We start from the raw sequence: 24,348 nt of genomic DNA on the forward strand, positions 1-24,348 counted from the left end.
GGCGGGGTGACGGTGTGTCTGTGTGGGGAAGGGGTCTGCGCGAGGCGGCGGTATGGGCACGGAGCGCCGGGGACTGGTTTAATGCTTTCACCGGGGGACGAGGACACGCTCGGGGCGGCTTTGCCGGCGGCGGCGGCGGCAGCCGGGGAGCGCGGGGGGGCGGCGGGAGCGCCACAACATGGCGGCGGCGGCTGAGGGGACACGAGACCTTCCTCCCCCTCCGCCGGAACCCGCCGCTGCTCTATGGCCCGTGCGCCGCGCTAGAGCGGCCGTTCGCAGCTGCACGCCGCTCTGGCCAATGGCGAGACAGCTTACAGCGAACGCAGCCAATCGGGAGAGGGCTTACAGCGGGTACGTCAGCGCGCGCCCGGGGCCGCGGTGCACTGTGGGATGCTGGAGGCCTCGCGTAGGGGCAGGAAGGAAGGGGGGGTGTCATGGCGACGAATATCGAGCAGATCCTTCGGTCCTTTGTGGTCAGCAAATTCCGAGAGATCCAGGAGGAGCAGCAGCAGCAGCACGACGGGTAACGAGGCAGTGGGGAGCGGTGGGGAAAGCCGCGGGGCGGAGAGAGATGGGCCGCGGCCTGAGGGTCGTGTCGGCGGCAACATGGCGGGGCCGGGGGGGTCGTGGCCGTGCGGGCGCCCTGAGGGAGGCACGGCCCAAGGGCCGAGAGAAGACGGTGGGGGGACGCGCCTACCCACTCTCACCCCTGTTTCGGTGCTGTCCTCACGTCGGAGCAGGCGCCTGCATAGTTTGTCTTATCTACGGCTAAATTTGCCAAGTTTACCTCGTAAAACAAGGAAAACGGTGGAAAGAGAAAGATGGAAGAGAGCGCGTTGCGTGTATTTGTTTTGTATAAGAAACCCCTGCAAGGTTGTACGAGCACGGGGGATGTGGCACATTCCAGAATGTGGTTTGTTTTTTTTTTTTTTTTCCCCTTACGTCTCAACCTCAGCAACCCCAGTGTCCGGACTAGATAAATGAAAATTAATCCAAAGGCAGGCTTTTAAGTGCACGGCTTTTTCAGGAGGCTGGAGTACTGGTCTGAAGCATTGGCTATAATAAATGTATGTGAATGACAAAAAATGTTCAAGAAAAGGCTCAAAATCGCTTGTATTAAGTTGATTTTTTTTTTTTAACTTGGTTAGTGCAAAGGTGGAAGGCCAGCCCAATGGTGACACGATCCCAGCTGAGCAAGCTGGGCCTTCCGAAGCCTCTGGAGCTGCTGGGAGTTGTCAGAGTGATCAGATAGTGCAGAAAATAGAGGAAGTGCTCTCCGGAGCCCTCGGGACTGAGCTGCAGTGCAACCCAGGTAATAAAACCTCTTTCTGGCAAATCTCTTTCTTGGTAAGAAGGTTGTGACTGTGCCTAAAATCACATCAGTGTTATAGAGATGAAAATGTGCTTCTTGGTGCTGCTCCTCTGACAAGTTGTGTGTTTGCTGTGAATTGGTTAAATATTTTCTCTACTGTGATTTTACATCCAGAAGTGGCCAGAAAAATACATAATTTAAAAATTGAGCTGGCTGTTATATGTAGGCTTTGGTATGGGGAAAAGTTGGAATTGTTTCTTTCCAGTGCTGAAACAGATAAATATTTTCCATACGTATTCATATATATGTCTCTAAATTCTGTATTATTTTATATATATTTATTCCAGGGTCACTGAACTGTTCTTAGTACCAAAGCTGATGCTGATAGAAGTAGTTTCTTCTTTGGGTTGGTTTTCAAGATTATTTTGAAAGAACAAAACAGATTACAAAAAAAACCAGATCTGTGATGAACTGTTGAGTCAAAAGCTGATTTGCTGTTTTAAAGTGTAGGTACTTACATTGCAGCCTTGCAAAGGATAAGGGATTTGGATGTGTCAGTCTCAGATCTTGAATAAATTACTAGATTTTTTTTTTAATGCTAAAACGTCATATCTGGGTGTCCCCTCATGTGGAACTGGTCCTTGCTGTAAAATTTCTGATGGTGGAGGGTTGGTGAGGTGATGAAGGCTGTTATTGTTGCATTTCTCATTTTTGGGAGTTGAAACACAGGAGACTGCAGTGTGCTGGGTGCGTACAGTTCCAGAGGCAGCACAGAAAATGATTAATTTCAGAGATTCTGCATGCAGGAGTTTGGGATTGCTTTAGGGTTTTTTTTTCTCCGTGGTTTGTGTACCTTGAGCATTTTCAAGTTTTGAATTTGTGCTGTACAAGGAGCACTTCAGGCTGACATGAGGGGGTTTTGGTAGGTTCTTGGTTGACTGGTGGTTTTCTTTGGTTTTGTTTGGTGATGTGATTTTTATTTTTGTTTGTTTATTTTTTCTTTTGATCTTTTGTGGACAGCTGAGGCAAGGTCACATGGTAATAAAGAAATGAGATGTGTTAATTTGGAAGTTAATGAACTTACCTGTTGGCAAGCATTCCCACTGTCTGTAACTGAAAATCAGTTAGACAAGAGGCATTATCTGATTATCTGAATGTAATGAATTAACTTTGCAGGAACATTAATTTTATAGAATTCCAGAATATCCTGAGCTGGAATAAACACCCAGAGATGATCCAGTCCCACCCCTACCCTGCCCAGATCCCCCAACAATCCCAGCCTGGGCATCCCTGGCAGCTCCTGGAGCTCTGGCAGCCTCGGGGCCGGGACCATTCCCTGGGGAGCCTGGGCAGTGCCAGCACCCTGTGGGACAGGGCAGAACCTTTCCCTCAAATGCAGCTGAGCCTGCCCTGGGCCAGCTGCAGGCGCTCCCTGGGTGCTGTCCCTGTGCCAGAGCAGAGATCGGAGCTGTCCCTGCGCTGCCCCTCGGGAGGAGCTGCAGCCCCAGGGAGCTCTGACCTCGGGCTCCTCCAGGTTTTGCACTGACCCAGTGACCTCGTGGGGCCCCTCCAGACCCTTCCCCATCCCCCGTGTCCCTCCTGGCTCCAGGGCACACTCGGTGGCTCACTGGCTGACTCAGCTCCAGCTGGCCCTGGACCAGGACCCCCAGGGCCCTTCCACAGCTGCTCTCCATCCACACAGCCAGGGTTGCCCATCCCAGGTGTGGAATCCAGCACCTCCCTTGTTAAACTCCACACGGTTGGGGGTTGCCAATCTCTGATTTGTTGAGGTCTTTCTGCAGGGCTTCTCTGCCCTCAAGGGAGTCAACAGGTCCTCCCATTTTAGTATCCTCAACAGACTAATTATCCCTTTGAGTCCTGTGTCCAGGTTGTTAGTGGAGATGTTGAAGAGATCTGGGCTGAGAATGGAGCTCTGCAGAACCCCTCTAGTGACTGGTGTCAGCCCAATGTCACCCCAGTCACTGTCACATTTTGTGCCCAACCTGTGGGCCAGTTGCTCACCCTCTGAGCAATGCAGTTCTCCAGCTGTGGGCTGGACATTTTGTCCATAATTTGACTCTGCTTCACTGTTCTCTCTCAACACATTCACAGCAATGTTGGTGCAAAAATTATTTCTAAGTTGCTTATTCCATAAGTATTTACCTGGTATGCTTGTTGTGGAATCTCAAGTCACATTCATTTCACAGTATGGCAGTTACCAAATGCCTTTGCAAGATTTTGCCATGTTCTCTGGAAAATAAGGAGCTTTGGGATTCTAATTGGAGGGTCTGTGTTGCTGTCCTGGCCTGTATAAATAGAATCATTGAAAGGAACATGCAAGCAGACTCCAGTGTACAGCTCATATTTCACAGAAACCCCAGCAAGTTGCCTTTAACTAAATGCCTTTCTCCTGGAAACATGGCACTAGGTCTCCAGAAGGGCAAGAACCTAACAAAGGTTAAATCCACAGGGAAGTGAGGTTCAGAATTAAAAGATGGTGATGGAAACCCCAGTCTCCCTCTGTCCCTTCCCCATCAATGATTTGCTTGCCCCCACAGCCATCTAAATTTGTTACTTTCTGGTTGGAAGCAACTGCTCTAAGAGGAACATGCAGCTTTACAGTGGCTCGTGGCAGCTGCAGTCCTGTCTGTCCCCACACCTTTTCCAGCCTGCAGTGCCTTAAAGTGGGATTGGGCATGTAGATGCTCTTTTCCCTAATTTGCTAGGCCCTAGTGAGTAACTTGGTCAGTGAATGCAAGGAGAATTTGTAGCACAGCAGCAACACTGAACTCACTCAAGGGTTAAAGCACAGCAGGGGAGAGTGGCTGGTCAGGTCTGGTGGCATAAAACCCCTCTCTGGTAATTTGTTTGGAAAATGGGAATTCTGGTTTACCTTCCGTGTGCAGCACTGGGGGTTTGAAAGCACATCTCCAGCCTCCTGTTGGAATGTGCTGCCCCACTGAGCGTGGGTGGGGGGGACATCCAACCCATCTGCTCTGCTCAGGTGAGAGCCCACCTGCAGAGTTGCCCCAGGCCTGGATCCCAGCACAGGGAGGAGCTGGAGCTGCTGGAGAGAGCCCAGAGGAGGCAGCAGGATGAGCAGAGGGCTGGAGCAGCTGTGCTGGGAGGAAAGGCTGGCAGAGCTGGCATTGTTCACCTGCACAGGAGAAGCTTTGGGCTGAGCTCAGGGTGGCCTTGCAGGGCCTGGAGGAGCTGCAGGAAACATGGAGAGAGACAATTGCCAAGGGATGGAGGGACAGGACACAGGGCAGTCATGGAATGGTTTGGGTTGGAAGGGGCCCTTGTAGATCATCTCATTCCAAACCCCCTGACATGAGCAGGGACACCTTCTACTATCCTGGGTTATTCCAAGCCCTGTCAAGCCTGGCCTTGAACACTTCCAGGAATGGGACAACTTCTCTGGGCTACCTGTGCCAGGGCCTCGCCTCCCTCACAGCGGAGAATTTTTTCCTAATACCTCACCTAACCCAAATCTTGCTCATTTTGAACCCACTGTCCCTTGTCCTGTCACTCCAGGCTTTTGTCAATAATCTTCTGCTACCTTTACTGTACTTCCAGGTACTGGAAGGTCATAGGTCACCTGAAGTCTCTCCAGGTGGACAATGCCAGCTCTGCCAGCCTTTCCTCCCAGCACAGCTGCTCCATCCCTCTGCTCATCCTGCTGCCTCCTCTGGGCTCTCTCCAGCAGCTCCAGCTCCTCCCTGTGCTGGGATCCAGGGCTGGGGCCGCTCTGCAGGTGACCTCTCACCTGAGGGGGCAGCAGGACACAATCCCAGTCCCTTTCCTGCTGCTCACACTGGGCACAGGGGGCTCTGGGCTGGGGCAGGTCCAGCTCTCCCAGGGCTGCTCCATCTGCTCATCCCAGCCTGGATTGATCCCAGGGGTTCCCCAGACTCAAGTGCTGCACTTGGCCTTGTTAAACCTCATGAGATTCCCTGGGGGCACTTCTGGAGCTGGTCCAGATCCCTCTGGATGGTCCTGTCCTTTAGAGGTGTCACCTGCACTTGCAGCTTGGCATCACCTGCAAACCTGCTGAGGGTGCACTCGATCCCTCTGCCATTAATGAAGATACTGAGTAACACTGATTCATTAATGAAACTATTAAGTAACACTGGTCCCAATATGGATTCCTGAGGAACACCGCTGGTCACTGATGTCCATCAGGACTTTGAGCTTTTGACCATTCCCCTGTAGATGTGACCATCCAAACAACTGCTAATGCGCCTGACAGTGCGCCTGTCAAATTCTTCACTCCAGTTTGGAGAGAAGACTGTTGAGGGCACTGTGTCAAAATAACTTAACACAAGTCCAGATAAATGTCATCTGTAGCTCTTCCCTTACCCACTGATACAGTCAGTCCACCACAGAAGGTCAGACAGGATTTTCCCTTTGTGAAGCTGTGCTGGTTGTCCCAAATCACGTCCCTGTTCTCCATGTCCCTTAGCAGAGCTTCTAGGAACATCTGTACCATGATCTTCCCAGCACAGAGCTGTGGCTGACAGGGTGGTAATTCCCAGAAATATCCTCTCTTCCCTTCTTCAAGGGAATGGCTTTTCAGTGCCAGAGGGCAAGGTTAGGTCAAGTATTAGGAGGCGATTCTTCCCTATGAGAGTGAGGAGGGCCTGGCACAGGGTGCCCAGAGCAGCTGTGGCTGCCCCTGGATCCCTGGCAGTGCCCAAAGCCAGGTTGGACACTGGGGCTGGGAGCAGCCTGGGACAGTGGGAGGTATCCCTGCCGTGGCAGGGGTGGAACCAGATGGGTTTTAATGTTCCTCCAAACCAAACCATTCCATGACTTTAATATTACTTGGAAAGAGCTGTTTTCCCACTGGACCTCTGTCCTGACAAACAAGATTTGGGTAATTTTTTAAGAGAAGTTTTGTTGCTTAGAGTTACTCTGAGAGGAAGGAAAGGGAGCTGAAAAGTGCGTGTGTGCTGTTTGCGTGTGGTGGTTCAGTTATTCAGGCATGGTTTGCAAGTTTAGTTGTTTTGTACCTCTGTCCTTGTACTTCACAACTACTCTGAAAGAATTCCTTGAATGCAGTCTTGGAAATGTTTACAAGGTAAATGTTATTTTTTTCTAGATGTAGACAAAAATACTGTGAAAAATAGTACTCAGACTACAAAAAGGAGCTCTACTGGTGAAGATGAAATTCCTAGGAAAAAAGCAAAGAAAAACAAGAAACACAAAAGCAAGAAGAAGAAGAAAAAGAAGAAGAAGAGGAAGAAAGAGAAAAAGCATAAAAAGCAACCAAAGGAATCCAAGTTGAGTGCACGTCCCGGAGAACCTGCAGGCGTGCAGCCAGCTCCTCACTTGATGCCAGAGCAGTCCAGCTCCCAAGTGAATGTACAGCATGGAGTGTTTGCAGATGCAAACCTGGCTGGCCACGTGCAGCCAGAACTGTGCTCAAAACCAACTGAGGGGCTTGATAATCAAGCTTTAGGACTTGTTTCTCATTCAGTGACTGATTCTCAGCAATCTGCAGAAAATCTCGGAAGTGGGGAGGGGACTTTGTGTGCAACAAATCCTCCATTTAATTTAGAAAGCATCCAGTCTAATATCCCAGAAAATACTAGTATAGCTCAAACTACAATTTGCACTAGCGAAGAACAAATTCAGCAGTCCCATGAAAATATTTATCCTGTAGCTATTAATGCCAGTGTTGTTGATAGTGAAAATTACACTTGGTCCAGCATCCCATCTGGAATTGTCAGTAAATCGGAGGTTCAGAAAGATTCGGTAGAAGCACTAAGAGGTACAGAAGTCACTCTGACATCTCAAAGCATTGGGGAAGTAAAAGCTTCGGACACAGCTCTTGAGCCCGAGACCATGGAGGTGTTGACTTATGCAGAAGCATCTCATCAGTCTGTGTCTCAGGGGGCAGCACAGGGGTTGGAAACACTTTCGGAATCCGTGTCCTTGGCAAGTGGTGTGACAACAACTCCTACACCTACACATTGGGCACATCCAAGTGCTGTGACTGTAGCTCACGTGGCTGTGGCTGGGCAAGAAGTGAAAATTCCAGAAACAGCTGAAAAATCTCTGCACATGGGAAATGTGAAAAGTGTGGAGAGATCTTCGGAGCTGGGGGGTGTGAGCAGAACTTTGGAGCCATCCCTGCAGCCTTCAGTTATATCTGGGAGTTTGAGCATGACACAGGGCAGCCCCGTGGAGGCTTCCAGTGTTCTGAAAGCAGGTGCACCTTTGCAACATCCTTTGACATTATCTGCAGCCACCCCTGTGACCCATGTGGAAATAAAAAGTGCCAAAACACCTCCAGGACCAGGAGCTGTTACAAAAATGAAGGATATGGAACCAGCTACGGGAAATGTGAAAGCTTTGGAAACAGCCATGGAACCTGTGGGTGTTGTAACAAAAGATGTCAGAGCGGCTCACGAAAGTCTGCAAGGCAAACGTCTGGAAGGGACCACAGGTCCTGCAACAGCTCTGGGTGCATCAGGAATGTTCCTACAACATGGAGTCTTGACAGAAACAAGGAGTGTGGACAGAACCCAGGGATCTGCACTTCCAGCAGGATTGACAGGTGTTAGCATGGCTGCAGAGGCAAAAGGATTAAGAGCAACTTCAGAACCCGCAGCGGTTGTACAGACCTTTGTTTCCCAAGTAGTGCCAGAAGTCCAGATGGCAGAGGGCTTTAGAAGTCCACGAGCAAAAGATTCAGAGGGTACTTCATTGCTGAGGGAATCAAGGCCTGAGGGCGAGTCACACGTGAGAAGTTTGGCACCTGCCCTGTGTTTGCAGAAGGAAAATACGCAATATCCAGGAGGAGTCCTGAGACCAGCAGTTGTGGTGGAAGCAAAAACTTCTACAACAGCTTCCATGTCCTTACAAGTGGAAGGTGTGAAAGCTTCAGAAGAAGCTATGCATTGTGGGACTCTTGAGAGCCCAGGACTTCCTGCCTTAGAAAGGACTCCTGAACCTGTGGTTGCATGTGAAAGCGTGGAACCAGTTAGAGAGGCTGAGGCATTGGCAGGGCTGATGCCACAGCAAGCCACAGCAGAGACAGAGCCTCTCCATGCAAGCCAAACAGAGAGTTCCATCATTGCGCAGTTGCAGGTCATGACACACACAAGAACCTCACAAACTGAAGTGCTGAGGGAGAGAAAGGACTCGGGACACGCTCCAGAAGCAGAGACAAGGAGCAGAGAAGCAATCCTGGAACATGTGCAAACTTCAGAAACCAGTTCAAAATCTATTCAGGAACAAATAGTAGGTCATTCAGCAGCAGTATTGGAGTCATTGCCCAGAGTGGAAAAAAACAGTATGGCATCAGGAATATTGACTGAATTGACAGATGCTCAAACTCAGGGATCTGCTGTAGAACATGAAATTGCAGAAAGGAGGACCAGCACACAAAGAAATGAGCCCTCAGAACTGGAGAAAGTAAAATATCTGGAGCCAGCATCAGAAGCTGGAGAAGAGAGGTGGTTGGAGAGCATGAAAGAATCTGCAACAGTAGAGGTGAAAGATGCTGGAACAGGTGAAGAGCTTGAGGTACCCATGGGTGATGCTTCAGCAGCTGTTCCAGAATACTTACATGCCAAAAACCAACAAGAGCTTCAGGTAGTTGAAGAAGAAAAACCTGCTGCAGAATGGAAAAGTGCAGAGGAGGCTCCAGAAATCTTAAGTGCTTCTGAAATAAAGTGTTCTGAAGCAGTTCCAGAACCAGGGGATGCGAAAGGTGTGAAGACCACACTGGAACAAGAAGTGACAGCTGAGGTACAATATGTAGAAGGAGTACAGAGCCAACAGGTAGAGGATATGGTGATTGATAAAGAAGATGTGGAGCAGACTCTAACACCTGAGCCTTTAGTAGCAGAAACAGTTTTTAGTTCTTCACATGCAGCAGAGGAAAAAGTTTCTGCAGGGACTCCTGTAGTAGAAACACAAGATTTGGAAACAGCTTCACATACTGAGGTAGAGCTGAAAGATGCAGAAGCAGCTATAAGGTCGGAGGCAAAGACAAAAGATTTGGAAGCAGCTTCAGTATCTGAGACTGTGCAGAAGGACTATGCAGAAGCAGGTCCAGAACTTATAGAGGAAGGCCAGTTGGAAGACACTCCAGAGGCTGAGGATGTCAAAGAAGCAACTCCAGAAGAGGACTCAGAGAAAAGAGACTCAGAAACATCTGATGTGCAGCCTGATGTGGCGGCACGAATGAAGGAGACTCTCATGAGACTTGAGAACGTTGTTGAAAAAAGTAGTCATAGAACCAGTGAGAAAAAACATGATTCAAAGAAACAGAAAAGGAGCCGTTCCAAGTCTCAGTCCAGGTCTAGGAAGCGGAAGAAAAAATCAAGGTCACGTTCTACTTCCAGGCGTTTGACCTCTAAAAGAGCACGCTCTAGGAGCAGAAACTATTCAGTTTCCAGAAAAAAGCATTCCAAATCTAGGTCCCGATCTGTGGAGAAGAGAGAGAGGAGAGTGTCTTCCCGGCGGTCCAGGCGCAGACGTTCTAGGTCATCTGACCGGTACAGGTCTAAATCCAGATCAGCAGAAAAGAGATTGTCCAGACGGAGACGTTCCAGGTCATCTGACCACTACAGGTCTAAATCCAGGTCAGTGGAGAAGCGACTGTCCTCCCGAAGGTCCAGACGCAGACGTTCCAGGTCATCTGACCGCTACAGATCCAAGTCCAGGTCAGCGGAGAAGCGGCTGTCCTCCCGAAGGTCCGGTCGGAGACGTTCCAGGTCTTCCGACCGCTACAGGTCTAAGTCACGGTCAGTGGAGAAGCGATTGTCCTCCCGAAGGTCCGGTCGGAGACGTTCCAGGTCTTCTGACCGCTACAGATCCAAGTCCAGATCAGTGGAGAAGCGATTGTCCTCCCGAAGGTCCGGGCGTAGGCGTTCCAGGTCTTCTGACCGCTACAGATCCAAGTCCAGGTCAGTGGAGAAGCGATTGTCCTCCCGAAGGTCCGGACGCAGACGTTCCAGGTCGTCCGACCGCTACAGGTCTAAGTCACGGTCAGTGGAAAAGAGGTTGTCCTCCTGGCGATCCCGCCGCAGACATTCCAGGTCCTCTGACCGGTCAAAATCTAGATCCAGGTCTTCAGAAAAGGGAGGAGGCAAAGAATACTCTTGGAGGTTCAGACATCGGTCTGGTTCCTCTGATCGTTCAAAATCCAGGTCAAGATCTGTTGAGAAGAGAGGTCGGAAAGCATCTGTACGGAGGTCCAAACGCCAGCGCTCAAAGTCCTCGGATCGCTACAAGTCTCGATCCAGGTCAGTAGAAAAAAGAGATCGAAAGCAATCATCGCGGAAGTCTAAACGTCAGCGCTCCAAGTCCTCTGACCGTTACAAATCTAGATCCAAATCAGTGGAAAAAAAGAAGGAATCCTCACGAAAATCTAAGCGTCGACGCTCAAAATCTTCTGAACGTTACAAGTCTAGGTCTAGGTCTGTTGAAAAAAAGCGCAAGGAGTCTTCAAAAAAATCCAAACGGAAACGTTCCAAGTCCTCTGACAGTGTTAAGTCAAGGTCCAAATCTGTAGAAAAGAAAGATAAGTTATCCTCATCAAAGCCCAGTAGCAAGCATGTGGAGTCTTCTGAACTTCAGGAATCAGCCAAAGGTCTTGATAAAGATGTTCCTCAATCTTCTTTTGGAAGTGAAGGTAAATCCTCTAATGGTCCCACATCAGGAGCTTTGTCTGATGAAGGAGTAAATGGCCCAGTGCTGCCACCGTCATTTGGAAGTGGATTTTCCAAACCTTCAGAGAGCCTTGAGGAAAACTCATCTGTCGAAAAAACAGCAGATCTGCAGCATTCTGCCACATCTGAATTTGATACCTCCAAAACCCCAGATGACAAGGAACTGAGATCCACATCTGTGGAAAAAACTCAGGATTCAGAGTTGTCTGTAACATCTGAAAATACATCAACTGAAAAAGCAGCAGCTCTGGAGTCTTCACCGCTACCTGAACTTCCATACTCCACATCCAAGTCAAGATCCTCATCTGTTGAAAAAAGGGGAGATCTACAGACTTCTTCAGTAGCAGAATTCCATCTCTCTGCCTCCCGTGGAGATGAGTCCAGGACTGCACCTCTCAAGGAAGTAGAAGGTCCAGAGCTGCCTCCAGCACTTAGAGACATGCAAGTTCAATCATCTTCTCTCCTGTCTGAAGGTGGGCTCTCCAACTTGTCTGATGGTCACGAATCACAGCATATCCCTGGTGAGCACACAGAGCTTTCACAGGTTCTGCAAGTACCTGAATGTGAGTCTTCCCAGCTGGCTGACAGCCCTGGAGCAGTGGAAGTTCAGAGGCCTTTCCTGCCACCTGAAATGATCCACCCTGTGATCCCTGATGGCCAGATGCAGGAGCCTTCTCTGGCTCCTGACAGTGGACATTTCGTGTCTCCTGATGGACACGGATCAGGATCCAGCTTTGCTGCACCAATAGAGGAGCATCCACTGTCTGTAGGCGAGTCCTTTAAGTCGCCGCATGGAAATGAACAAAGATTTTTATCTGTTGAAAAAGTCAAGACTCCGGATATTTCCCTGACATCTGTGTGCAGTTCTGTTGAGGTGTCTGCCGATGTCATTTCAGTGTCTTCTTACGAAGTTCGTGACTCTAGATCATCTGTTGACAAAGGTTTAGATGGTCCAACACTTCCACAACTACTCGAGGTTGACTGCCCCAGATCTTCAGAAATGCACGAAACAAGATACCTAACTGGCAAAATAGATGGCGCAGGATCTTTGGTGATGTCTAAAAGTGGGATTCCAATATGCCACGATGGCCACAAAGCAAAGTACAATTCCTTTGAGCAAACAGAGAGTGCAGAACTGTCAGTGGCATCTGAGCTCCGCTGTTCCATCTTTCCGGAAGGTTATAAATTGACATCTACTGCAGTAGAAAAAGTGGACTTCCGGAAGCCTTCCCTCTCACTGGAAAGTGGCATCTCCGTGTCTGCTGCTGGTTGTGAATCTGTGGGCACACCTGAAAGACTGCAGCCCCCAGTGACTGCTGTGACGTCGGAGGGTGGGATTCTGCTGTTGCCCGACAGTCACGAGCCGAGACCTGTCCCTGCAGAAAAGGCAGAGGTGCTGAATTCATCTGAATTGAAACACCTGGCATCCCCCGATGGCTACAAGCTGAGATCTGCCTACAGTGAAAAAATGCAGGTGCATGAGCCCTTTCTGATACTGGAAAGCAGGTGTTCTGTTGCCTCCGATGGTCATGAGCTGGCATCCACGCCTTTTGAAAGAGCTGAGGAGTCTTCTCAAGTGTCTGAAAATGAGTACACCATAGGGCTTGATGGCCCAGAGTTGACATCAACCCCTGGTGAAAAAGCAGAGCTGCGAAAGCTTTATGAGATGCCTGAAGAAAGATGTTTGGAGTCCATCGACAGCCAGGACTCTGCTGAAAAGACACAGGTGCAACAGCCTGCTGAAAATGAACATGCTGTGTCCTGGGTGAGCCAGGAGGTGAGGTCCAGCTCTCCTGAGAAGGCAGAGATGCAGGAGGAAGCTCTGGTTCCTGACAGCACTGTGGCTTCTAATGATCACAGATTGCCCTCTTTCTTGGCTGGAACACCAGAAGTGCAGGAGTGTTCTCTGCTGCCTGAAAATGAATATGGTGAGACTACTGAGGGCCAGGAGGTGACAGCCAGCCCTGCTGAGGAGGTGGTGCAGGAGCCTTCTCTGACACCTAGCAGTGAATATTCCATCTTCCGTCAAGGTCAAATACTGCAGTCTGGCCTAGCTCAAAGCACAGCAGTGCAGGAGCCAGTGCTGGTCCCAGACACCCAATACGCTGCATCTCCCAGGGAGCAGGAGCTGCTCTCTGCTTACACTGAAAAACAAGAGGTGCAGGAGTGTTCTTTGCTGCCTGAAAATGAGTACGATGCATCCCCTGAAAAGCGTCATTTGAGATCTAGTCCTGTTGATAAAGAAGAATTGGAGGAACATTCTGAAGCATCTGAAAGTGAAAGTTCAATATCCACGGATAGCCAGGAGTTGCAGTCTGCTGTTGCTGGAAAAACAGAGGTGCAAGAGTTGTCCTTGTCTGAAGGTGAATGTCCCATGACCCCTGAAGTTCAGGAGCTGCAGTCCAGCCCTGCTGAAAGACTAACAGCCAAGGAACCTTCTCTGACATCTGAACATGCTTTGTCACCTGAAGAGTACGAGTCAAGGTTGGCACATGCTGAGAAAACAGAGGGTGTGGACTCTGCTTTGACAGCTGAACGTGACCATCTCTTTTTCGAGAGCCAGGAGGTGAGTTTTACCTCTTTTCAGAAAGCAGATGTGCAGGACCATTCTCCAACACCTGAAAATGAACATGGAGCATCCCCTGATGGGCAGGAGTTGAAATACACCACTGATGGAAAAGTAGACGGTCTCGAACCTTCAACACTGGATGATAGAGCCTCCATGTCCCCTGATGACAGCGACTTGAAATCCATCCCTGTAGAAAAAATGGATCATGCAATGCCTTCTTTAATGCCTGAAGGGCGCTCGGTGTCTCCTGATAACTGCAGTGTGAGATCAGGCCCTGGTGAAGAAATGGGGGATCTGGAGCCCTCTTTGAGATCTGAGCGTAGATATTCCACATCCTCCTACCAGGAAGGGCACGAGCCAAAGTCTCCCATGGAGGAAGAGGGTCTGGAGTCCTCTGTGACCTCTGAACACAGACGATCTGTGTCCCCTGAGGGCCATGATCAGAAATCTGCAGATGAAGAAATGGATGATCTGGAGAGGCGTTCTACTTCTCCTGATGAGCACGAGTCAAGATCTAGCGTTGGTGAAGAAGCAGAGGATCTGGAGCAGCCTTTGACAACAGAACATCCATGCTCTGAGTCCTCTGATGAGCACGAGTCAAGGTCAACTACTGGAGAAGAGGCAGAGGATGCAGAGACCTCCTTGGCAGCTGAAAGAAGAGACTCCATATCCTCTGATGACCGGGAGTCGAGGTCTGCTGCTGGGGAAGATGTGGAAGATGGGGAGCCCTCCTTAACAGCTGAACGTAGACACTCCACATCTTCTGATGACCGTGAGTCAAGGTCTACAGCTGATGAAGAAGCAGAGGATTTGACAGCTGAACATCACTCTGTGTCTCCTGATGGACGTGAGTCAAGGTCAACTGTTGGTGAGGAAGCAGAGGACCAGGAGGTCTCTTTGACAGCTGAGCGTAGACACTCCACATCTTCAGATGAGCAGGAGTCAAGGTCTACTGCTGGTGAAGATGCAGAGGATGTGGAACCCTCCTCAGCAGCTGAACAAAGAGATTCCACCTCATCAGACGAACAGGAGTCTAGGTCTACTGCAGGTGAAGAAGCTGAGGATGTGGAACCTCTGGCAGCTGAACACAGACGTTCCGCGTCCCCTGATGGGGCTGAATCGAGGTCTACGACTGCTGAAGAAGAAGGAGACGACGCAGAGCCCTCCTTGACAGCTGAGCAAAGAGAGTCCACATCGTCAGATGAGCATGAGTCAGAGTCTTCCAGTGGTGAAGAGGAGAGAGAGGATGTGGAGCCTTCTTTGGCAGATGAGGAAAAGCAGGATTCCATGCCTCTTGAGCAGTCAGAGGAGCAGGACTCTTCCTTTGTCCCTGAAAGTAGGCGTTCTGAGTCTTCCGAACGTGAAAAATCCAGATCCAAGTCTGTTGACAAAGCATCTGACAAAGAGTCTCCACAGAGATCTGTCAGCAGACACTCAAAGTCTCCTGCTCGCCAAAAGAGCCGATCCACATCTGTAGAAAAAACAGCAGACAAAGAGTCCGTGCGTCGGTACCGACGGAGACGCTCCAGGTCCACGGCTCGCCAGAGGAGCCAGTCAACGTCTGTAGAGAAAACAGTGGACAAGGAGTCCTCACGCAGGTCCAGGCGGAGACGCTCCAGGTCTGCTGCTCGCCAGAGGAGCCAGTCCAAGTCTGTGGAGAAAACGGCAGACAAGGAGTCATCACGCAGGTCCAGGAGCCGACGCTCCAGGTCCTCCCAGCGCAGATCCAAGAGGTACGACACGGACTCGCGTTCCCGACGGAATCGCTCCAGGTCAGCAACACGGAGAAGAGCATCCAGATCCCGGTCCAGCTCGTTGTCACGTTCCAGGCACAGGAGGAGGAGCAGGTCAAGGTCGGCGTCACGAAGGCGGCGCTCCTTGTCCAGAGACAGGCGCAAGAGGTCTCAGAGAAACAGATCGAGGTCTACCGACAGGAGAAGGAGAAGATCCGACTCCAGAGACCGCAGGATATCGCTCCGGTTGCGGAGCAGGAGCCGGACCCCTCTTCGGCAGAGGCGGTCGCGGTCCCGAGGGAGGAGACGGAGCTCCAGCAGATCCCCGATCCGACTGCGGCGCTCGCGCTCCTCGGGGAGAAGGCGCTACAGCAGATCCCCCGACCGGCGCAGGTCCAGGTCCTCCGAGTTCTCCAGCAGATCACCCAAACGTCTTACAGACCTGGGTAAGTGACTGCTTTGTTCTCTGTAGCTCCACCCTAAGGTGGATGTGCATAGTCTGCTTTTAGCTGTGGAGCGTTCAGAAGGGATTTCTTGGAAGTGCTTTAGTTTTAGGCAGTGACTTCCAGCAGGAGTTTTTGTGTTGGAGCAGAATCAACGCTGAGCATTTGAATGAAAGCCTCTGTAGAGCCAGTTTTACCTTGGTTCTGGAGCTTTTGTACAGAAGCTGCGTGTTGAAGTCTGCAGGAACATTCTACATGGTAATTAGTGAAGGTCAAGTACTTGTATGTAACAAAATTCAGAATTTCTGCTCCTGAGAACAAACGTCATACAGGTGCCAGTTAGAGAGTCCCAAGCTCTGTTGTCAGGTGTTCCCAGAATTCTGTATTTCCTCTTTCCCATGGTAAGAACTTAAAGGAAAGAGAGACTTACTTCTGAAAATACTCTCAGACCCAGCAGGTTGGAAAATAAAATTAAATCTTAGGAGCCGCATCTTCTCTCTCTCCTTGGAAGAAGAGAGGCTGTGTTGTTTCCTTGGGTAGTGAGTTAATAAGGGGAAAAGAAGGTTTGAACTGGGAGATGAGCTCTTGTACAGTGTGTGAGGAAAGCTCCTGTGGTGGACTTGAGGTTCTGAACCTTCCAGTTCTTCCTCAGAGTTAGCATGGAAGCTTTCCAGTTAGGGAGTTATTTACAAACTAGCAGAAGGCTTAATTTCATTTTATTTCCTATTTCTATGTTAGGGCTGTCCTTTTTCTCCTTATTAAAGCAAAATACTGTCCTGTTCAGTTTTGCAACAGAATCTAATTCTGTTTCAAGCAAGAGGAAATTTTACTCAGAGCTTGTTTTTCTGTTCAGTGGTTGATGGTTTTCTGTAGCTTTTGGGCTACATGTGGGGAGATAAGACTTCCCCCAGAGTTTTCAGAGCTTTTCAGAGAGAGGTAGTCAAGAAACTGGAGTTTATGCTGTGTAAGAAGGACTCAGTATTGCCAAAACAGGAATGAATCAGTGAAGAGACATCAGAGCTTGGGGGCTGGGAGAATGTTGTAGTTGGGACTGCTGTGCTTTGGGTTACATTTGCAGCTTCACTTCCCTTCTGTACAGCCCAACCTTAAAGTCCAGAGCAGCTCTTTGCAATTCCAGTTATTCACACAGAGCATTAAAAATGCAAAAAGTGCAGGTAGAATCTCGTTTAGTTTGCCAAAAATGTATGTTTATTATGAAAATAAGGATCTATAAAACTAAAAACTTGCCTTTAAAGAAAACCAATCTCTTTAGACAAGGCGCAGCTCCTTGAAATCGCCAAAGCCAACGCCGCTGCCATGTGTGCGAAGTCTGGCGTGCCCTTACCCCCCAGCCTGATGCCTCTGCTGTCCCAGAAGAAGGATGACAAAGCCAACCAGAAGTCCTCGAGGGACACCCTGAAGGAGCTCACTGAGGTGAGGGAGAACAGCAGCATCAAGCCTGGAAATGACCACCCTGGGCTTGGTGATTTTGGGAGGTTGTCACTGCATGCTGCTTTTATCTGGGAGCTGCCTTGTGTTCAGAATCCCCAATTCCCTGATGCTGGCAAAGCCCTCCCAGCCCATGGAATCCCAGCTTGTCCCCAGCCCAGAGCACTGAATGCCACGTCCAGGTGACATCTGCAGGGATGGGCACTGCAAACCTCCCTGGGCAGCTCTTGCCAAGGCCTGAGCAGCCTTTTGAGCCCTTATTCTCCACACAGTTTCATTTTTTAAGTCACCAAAACTGATATTTTTAATTCAATGGAATTGCATGAAATCAAATTATTTTGCTTTTTCTTAGTTTTAGTTTTGATTCTGTTCTAATTTTGTACAAATAGGTAGTTGTCCCTGCAGTCCTGTCAGTGAACTCCAGAACTTTCACTCCTGATTTTTTGTTCTGGTGGTGTTAGTTATGGTTTGGGTTGGAAGGAACTTCGAAGCTCAGCTTGTCCCACCCCCTGCCATGGGCAGGAGCACATTCCTCTGTCCCAGGTTGCTCCAAGCCCCATCCAGCCTAGCCTTGAACTTCCCTCAGAATGGAGAAAATCTGGAATAGAAAAGTACTTAATTTTTTTTTTCATGAGTGTGACGGTGCTGAAATTGTGTTTATAGAAATTAGCTGAGATCAAACATTGTGACAGTTCTGAAATTGTGTTTATAGAAATAATCTGAGATGAAGCAATGTCCAGGTGCTGAGAGATAATCTGCAGTTGTGCCTGGGCTGGGGGAGCAGAAGTCCTGAAGTCAGAAGAGCTGAGTTGGTGCAGGTGCCCTGTGGTGCCATCCTGGGTGGTTTTTTTCACATATCCTGACCAAGATCCAGCATAGCTTGTGCTGATCTGCAGGTCCCAAATCTGCTCCTCCCTTCCCTTTCCAACTCTGGAGATCTGTTGAATGATGTTTCTGTTCTTTTGACTGAAAACTGCCCGCAGAAGCAGTGCAGGTGGTAGGAAATGGGGAAAGACATTTTAACCTGGAAAAAAAAAAATTCTGACCTCTCAAGAACGTCTTTGTATCTTTGGTCCTTTTCTTCCTCTCTTTTCTTTTCCCCCCGTGGAGGCTCCTCTCCTCCCAGTTTGACTGTGATATCTCCATAATAGCTCTGTGTTTTAAACCTGTTGCACACCAGATGGGGCTGTCTTGCACCCCAGTATTCCAGAAGAATCTGAGCTCTTCTGGAGCCATCACTTCTGACAAAGGTCTCTGCACTGCCAGAGAACTGAGTCAGTAACCAGAGCGCCTGGCAAAGCCATGGTGGTATTGGATCATTTGTGTAGAATATCCAAAGTACATCTATTGATCCTGTTGCTAAAAGATTTTCCACCTTCTGGTTTAGTAAAGAAAAAACATTTTTTTTTTTTTGGTAGAAATGTTCTTTGTGAGTTTGGGTTGAAAGTTGTTTACACAGGGCTGAGATTTCCCTCTTTTATTTTTCAGAAATGCAAGAAGATTGCTCAGAGCACTGATGATGTGATAGTGAACAAGCCTCATGTTTCTGATGAAGAGGAGGAAGAACGTCCTTTCTATAACCATCCTTTTAAGCTGAGTGAACCCAAACCTATTTTCTTCAATTTAAGTGTGAGTGCTGCTTCTATTTTCAGTGCTTTAAATCCTAGTTCTTTTTAAGTAATGCTGATAATTCTACAGAAATTTATCAAAGGTTGATAATCTTGGTGAAACTGGGAGTATTTTTAAATCAGTTTAAAGAAACACTCCCAATGCCATCAAGATTAAATTGATAATCTCAGTAAAATTGTGAGTGTTTCTTTAAATGCATCTGGAAATCAGATGCTTTGAAGCATGGGTTAGAATTTGTTTAAATTTTGTTGGGGTTTTTTGGGGTGGTGGGTGGGTTTTTTTCAGTTTTATTTGGGGTGGGGGGTTGTGTCCTTGAAAGTCTGTTCTGATTTTGCAGGATATAAAGCACTAAAAAAGCTTTAATATGCTCAGCAAAAACAGAAAGAGAATTCCTGGTTTTGTGTATAAATATGTATAGCTGGTGGGGTACACAAAATAAGCACAAAAATAAGTAGTGCACATTTATGTAAGGTGTAAGGTAGAATTTGATTTAGATTTAATCCTATATTGTTGGAAATGGCTATAAGGAAAGTCAAGAAACCTTGGAATTTTTCCAGGCTCTGAGGAGCAGTGTTCCATAGTGGTTCTGGGCTGCTCTGCCTCTTAGTCTTGTTTTTGACCCTTTTAGTTTTGTTCTTTCTCTTACCTAAAACCATTCCCATCCATATTCCTAGGAGTTTATCCAGTATTATCCAGTGCTGCCAGCTGTGTTTGCCTCTTGGAAGGGAACCTGGCAGGGATTTCTGCAGGTTTTTAATACATTGACAACACCAAGCAGAACAAGGCCTTAGACACTGTCTGCTCAGAGACTCAGGCTGCTGCTAAAAATAGCCCAGAATTAGAAACCCAGATGCTGAGAGCTGCTTTCTCTCCACTTTTGGGGAGCTTTTGATCACAGGCAATGTTTTACTGCCCAGGATTTTTGCCTTGGAGCTTTCCATACAAAATACCTTTGTGGCATGTGGGGATTGTTCTTGATGTGAATGGGGTCAGCTGGGAGAGGAGGGTCAGGGATTTTGGGTTGCTGAAGTTGTTTTAAGGGGTTTTTCATCTTCTCTGATAGCACAATTTGTGGGTCACTTGCTGTGTTTTTAGGGCTGTGCCAAAATGATTAATTGTAAAGGTTTATTACTCTAGAGTAAGAATGAGTGTTCTGTAAAAGCCAAACCCCAGGTGTTTGCAACAAAACCACCTCATGACTCCTGGGTGTTTTCAAGTCTGAACTTCTCGTTTTTATTTCTTTCAGACTCCCAGCATAAAACCAGCACCACCACCCCAACCAAAAAACCAGGTCAGCCTGTCCAAGGAATTCCCTGTTTCCTCTGGGTCTCAGCATAGGAAGAAGGAGGCAGACAGTGTGTATGGAGAGTGGGTTCCCGTGGACAAAAACGGCAAAGACGACGGCAAGGACGATGTTTTCCCCAAGCCAGCCATTGAGGTAAGGAAGGCAAGGAGAGCATATCATATAAAAAAACCCAAACCGCCACCTGGGCAGTCTGGTACCAAATTGCAGTCTGGAAAAAAAAAAAAAGGCACTTAAAAAGGTAGTGCCTAACACTGCACTAAACTGAGGAGGCGAGCTCTGCAGATGGGGATTTGCACGTGGGCAGCGGTGGAAGCAGCCTGTGCCCATCCTGCTTCTGGTAGCTGGTGACTTCTTGATCTCCACAGAATTTAAACTGTAGCTGGAAGATGAAAAAAAAATTCCTCGTTCAGTTTCCTGCAGAGGTTAATTAATAATACCTTGAGATTTGCACAATAATGTATGTAGTACTAATTAAAATTATCCCACTAGTCTTAGAACAAGAACATCACTGGAATGTAATCCACTAAAAATTGTAAGTCACTTGCTCTGGATGTACTGATTTTTTTAGCTTTCCAGTCACGTTTTCTCCCATGGCTGTCTTGCACGTGGCCTTCCAAAGGAGAATCTAATTGTATGGTAATAAACTAAAAAAAAACCAAAGCAAGTGTTTTTCCCCTTGAAATTTCTTCAAAGAACATTTTTGGGGGTTGATGTAATTAAGTAAATTAAGTATTTAAGACAGATGTTAATATTTTTAAGTTGATTTTACCTCAGTGCACCTGAAGCCTTGTTCTCACACCTTCCAAAGCCAAACCCCAAAGCCTCCCCATCAATTTCTGACAAAGCCATCCTGGCACTTGGTGCATTTTGTTTCTCAAGACCTTTCTGCTGTTGTTCAGCTCATTCCCTGAGGCATGGAAGGAATTTTCTTCTGGCTCTTTTACAGCACCAAAAGCACAGAGGGTATAACTTAGCCAGCATTTTCATGGAATCCCTCAGAATTTGATGGTTGGGCACCCAGTTCCTTGTTCCCTCAGCACAGGTGGGAGCTGCACTTTGGGCTCTTCTGCTCCACTAAAACCCTGAGATGTTGTGCAGAATGTCATTCCCAATTTCATTGCAGTAAATATATTTAACATAACTTTCTTTCCTTCCTGTTGTGTATATCTTTATAAATGCCTGTAACTATGTTGTCTGTTTTTATATTTTGTAAATAAATATTTTTATTTGCCTTTACCTTAACTTGGTTTGTGTTAAGGGTGATTTCAGGGGCATTAGTTCCCAGCAGGCTGTACCATCCCCTGGGGTTTGGGAAGTGCAGGTACAGAATTGCTGTGTTTCTCCAGGGAGTCTGACAGGTAACACAGTGCTTCTCTGCTTCATTCTTTAATGTTCAGAAGGACTCTGATGGAAATGGCTCCCTTGGAGCAACATGAGGCAGATGAGCTCCCTTGCTGGGGGAGTAGAGAGCTGGGGGTGCTTGGAACTTCAGGTTTCACCTAGAATTGACCTCCATTCATTGTGTCTGATTTTGCAATGCTGTGACAGTTCTGATGCAATTCTTTGCATTAAACCCCACACAATTGGTTTTGTTGCAGTGTTTTAATTCACATATTAGTTCTGGGCTTAGTCTGAAATGACCCCACTAATACATTACGGTTTGTTTTAATAAAACCTGATGCCTTAAAGTAGCTGTGTGTGGTAGAAGGAGATGGAGGGGAAGGTCTGGAGTCATCTGAGGGCTCATCATGTCTGTAGCAAGCAGAGACCTCTGAGGAAGGAGTGATTGGCAGAGTAGAGTGTCAGGGTTGGGTTATCCCAAGTGACTCCTGGTTGGGATCTAAGGATGCAGTAAAAGCATTCATGCATCTCCAGAGTGTGTAGAACACCTGCTTTTTATTTGCTTCAGTATTTGTGAATTGTGGGGGCAAGCCTGAGAAAGGGGATCAGCCAGGAGAGCTCTGGGAGAGAACAGCAGCTCACGTCCACCTGTTTTCCTTGACTCAGGAATAACAACAACTTCTGATACCTCGAGCAGAGATGGTTTGGTTTTTTATTTGTTTTTTTTTTCAAGATCCAAAGCTGCCATCGAGTGTCTTGACATAAAACAGAGCCCTGATGGTCTCCAAAATGGAGCAGTGTTTGGGAATTAACCCAGCAGGGAATGTTGCTAGGCCCCAGTTTGGTAAAGCACTAATACACCTGTTTAGCATGGCAGTGGTCCCCTGTGGTTTCATGGACTGCTTCCATGCCTTTGTGTATTGCTGGATTGAAACTTGGTGAGTAGCAGAACTTTCATTTATCTCCTGGACCAGTTTCACAAACAGAAAATTAAAGAATTGTTTTGAGTATGTGAAAGAAACTTGAAAACTCAGCCAGTGTGCATTTGAAACAGGCATTTTGGCATCCATGCTGTTGTGTGAGGGGATTGTTAGATAATATTTTAATTCTTCTTGTGCCTTTTTTATGCTCTGTGTGACAAGAAATAAGCACTGAACTCAGTCCATAGACACTTGGAACTTGTGGGATTTTAGCTCTGTTTTGGTCAGTGCCAGATACTCCAGCAATAATCTTCCCAACAGGAACACCTTTGTCCTAAACACCAGCAAAAAAAAAAAAAAAAAAAAAATCTTAAAACCAGATTTAATAGAGCACAGAAGCGATTCCTGTGTTTGATGCCATTGTAGATGCTCACATCTGTCTCTTCAGTATTTACTGAATTATTGACCAGGTTCCTGGGACAAGGGTTTATGGTTTATTAGTGTTTGTTTTGTTCAGCTGAATCAATTTTAAAGGAGTTTCAGTTTCTCCTGCTGGCCGTTTAGTACAAAATGTGTGAGAGGTCGAGCTTGAGATAGTGACAACAAAAGAGGCAAGGCTTTTGCAAAGCAAATAAAATTAAGTTCAAGTTAACCCATCACCTTGATGTGTATGTATGCCAGCTACTGTTCTGATTATTGGGTTTCTTCTGTGCCTCAAACAGCCCCAGCCCTTCCAGCTTCTGTCACATCTCAAGAAAATCCATTTTGTCTTTGCACACTCTTCCCTTTCTGCTTTCCAAACATAATGATCCATAAAATGCACATCCCTTGAGGAGCAGGGCACAAGGATTTTACAAAACAGCTGCACACCAGCCAGAATTGGTTCAATTTTTACAGCCCCAAATGTGGATTTCTCTCCCAGTGGCTTTGCCCAGAGTGGAGGTTTGCAGTGAGCTCCTTCCTGTATTTCATGTTTTCACCAAGTCACTCCACAACATCGTTTCAAATCGATTTTTCATTATGCTTTACTGTAGTTCAGCAGCTCAGATGTTGAGAATTCTTTCCAAAGCCGTGGATTCTGTGAGCTCACAGCCTGATTTTATAGAATCCCTGATGCTGGCAAAGCCCTCCCAGCCCACGGAGTCCCAGCTGTGCCCCACGGCCACCTTGTCCCCAGCCCAGAGCACTGAGTGCCACGTCCAGGTGACACCTGCAGGGATGGGCACTGCAAACCTCCCTGGGCAGCTCTTGCCAAGGCCTGAGCACCCTTTCCATGGGGAAATTCCTGCTGCTGTCCCAGCTGAGCCTGCCCTGGCCCAGCCTGAGGCCGTTCCCTCTGCTCCTGTCCCTGTTCCCTGGAGCAGAGCCCGACCCCCCCTCCCTGTCCCTCCTGTCAGGGAGTTGTGCAGAGCCACAAGGTCCCCCCTGAGCCTCCTTTTCTCCAGGCTCAGCCCCTTTCCCAGCTCCCTCAGCCCCTCCTGGGGCTCCAGCCCCTTCCCCAGTTCCGTTCCCTTATGATTTAGGCTGAAGATGAAAATTTGAGACATTAAAGTCAAGGTTGTGGAATGCATCTGATTGATGCTGGAATTATTTTATACAGACAAACTTCAGTGTGACTCAATAGCAGAGTGCTCATGGGAACAACTCTGCGTGAATTTTTAGTGAGATTGCATTTAATTCTGTTGGTTAAGGAGATCTCATTGAACAGTAAAATGCTTCTCTGTTTATTACACACCAGAATTTTTTGTGACAGATAGTTGTTAGAAAATAATTCATTGGATATTTTGTGTGTACAGGTGATTTTAAATCACCAGGGAGTTGCAGTTTAAATTCAGATTTGTCTTCGTTCAGGAAAGCCCATCTTGTGTGGATTTAAGTTTTCCCAGGATTTCCATCATGTTGCCTATTTCTTTGTCAAACCAGCTATTCATTGTGTAACTCCACTTGGTAGCACTGA

General features: G+C 47.7%; 1 protein-coding gene across 3 annotated transcripts in view; it reads left to right on the forward strand.

Moving 5' to 3' along the window:
• Positions 1–407: 407 nt before the first annotated feature.
• Positions 408–24,348, forward strand: part of SON (SON DNA and RNA binding protein) — a 36,505-nt gene continuing 12,564 nt past the window's right edge. For all 3 annotated transcript variants that reach the window (XM_062488210.1, XM_062488211.1, XM_062488212.1), the window contains exons 1-6: positions 408–523; positions 1,149–1,312; positions 6,417–15,749; positions 17,020–17,180; positions 18,684–18,824; positions 20,071–20,262. In XM_062488210.1, coding sequence (XP_062344194.1) covers positions 435–523; positions 1,149–1,312; positions 6,417–15,749; positions 17,020–17,180; positions 18,684–18,824; positions 20,071–20,262 — 10,080 coding nt within the window. In that variant the 5' untranslated portion in view covers positions 408–434. The remainder of the gene's footprint in view (positions 524–1,148; positions 1,313–6,416; positions 15,750–17,019; positions 17,181–18,683; positions 18,825–20,070; positions 20,263–24,348) is intronic.

Source organism: Cinclus cinclus, chromosome 2, assembly GCF_963662255.1.
Source record: "Cinclus cinclus chromosome 2, bCinCin1.1, whole genome shotgun sequence".
Taxonomy (NCBI): domain Eukaryota; kingdom Metazoa; phylum Chordata; class Aves; order Passeriformes; family Cinclidae; genus Cinclus; species Cinclus cinclus.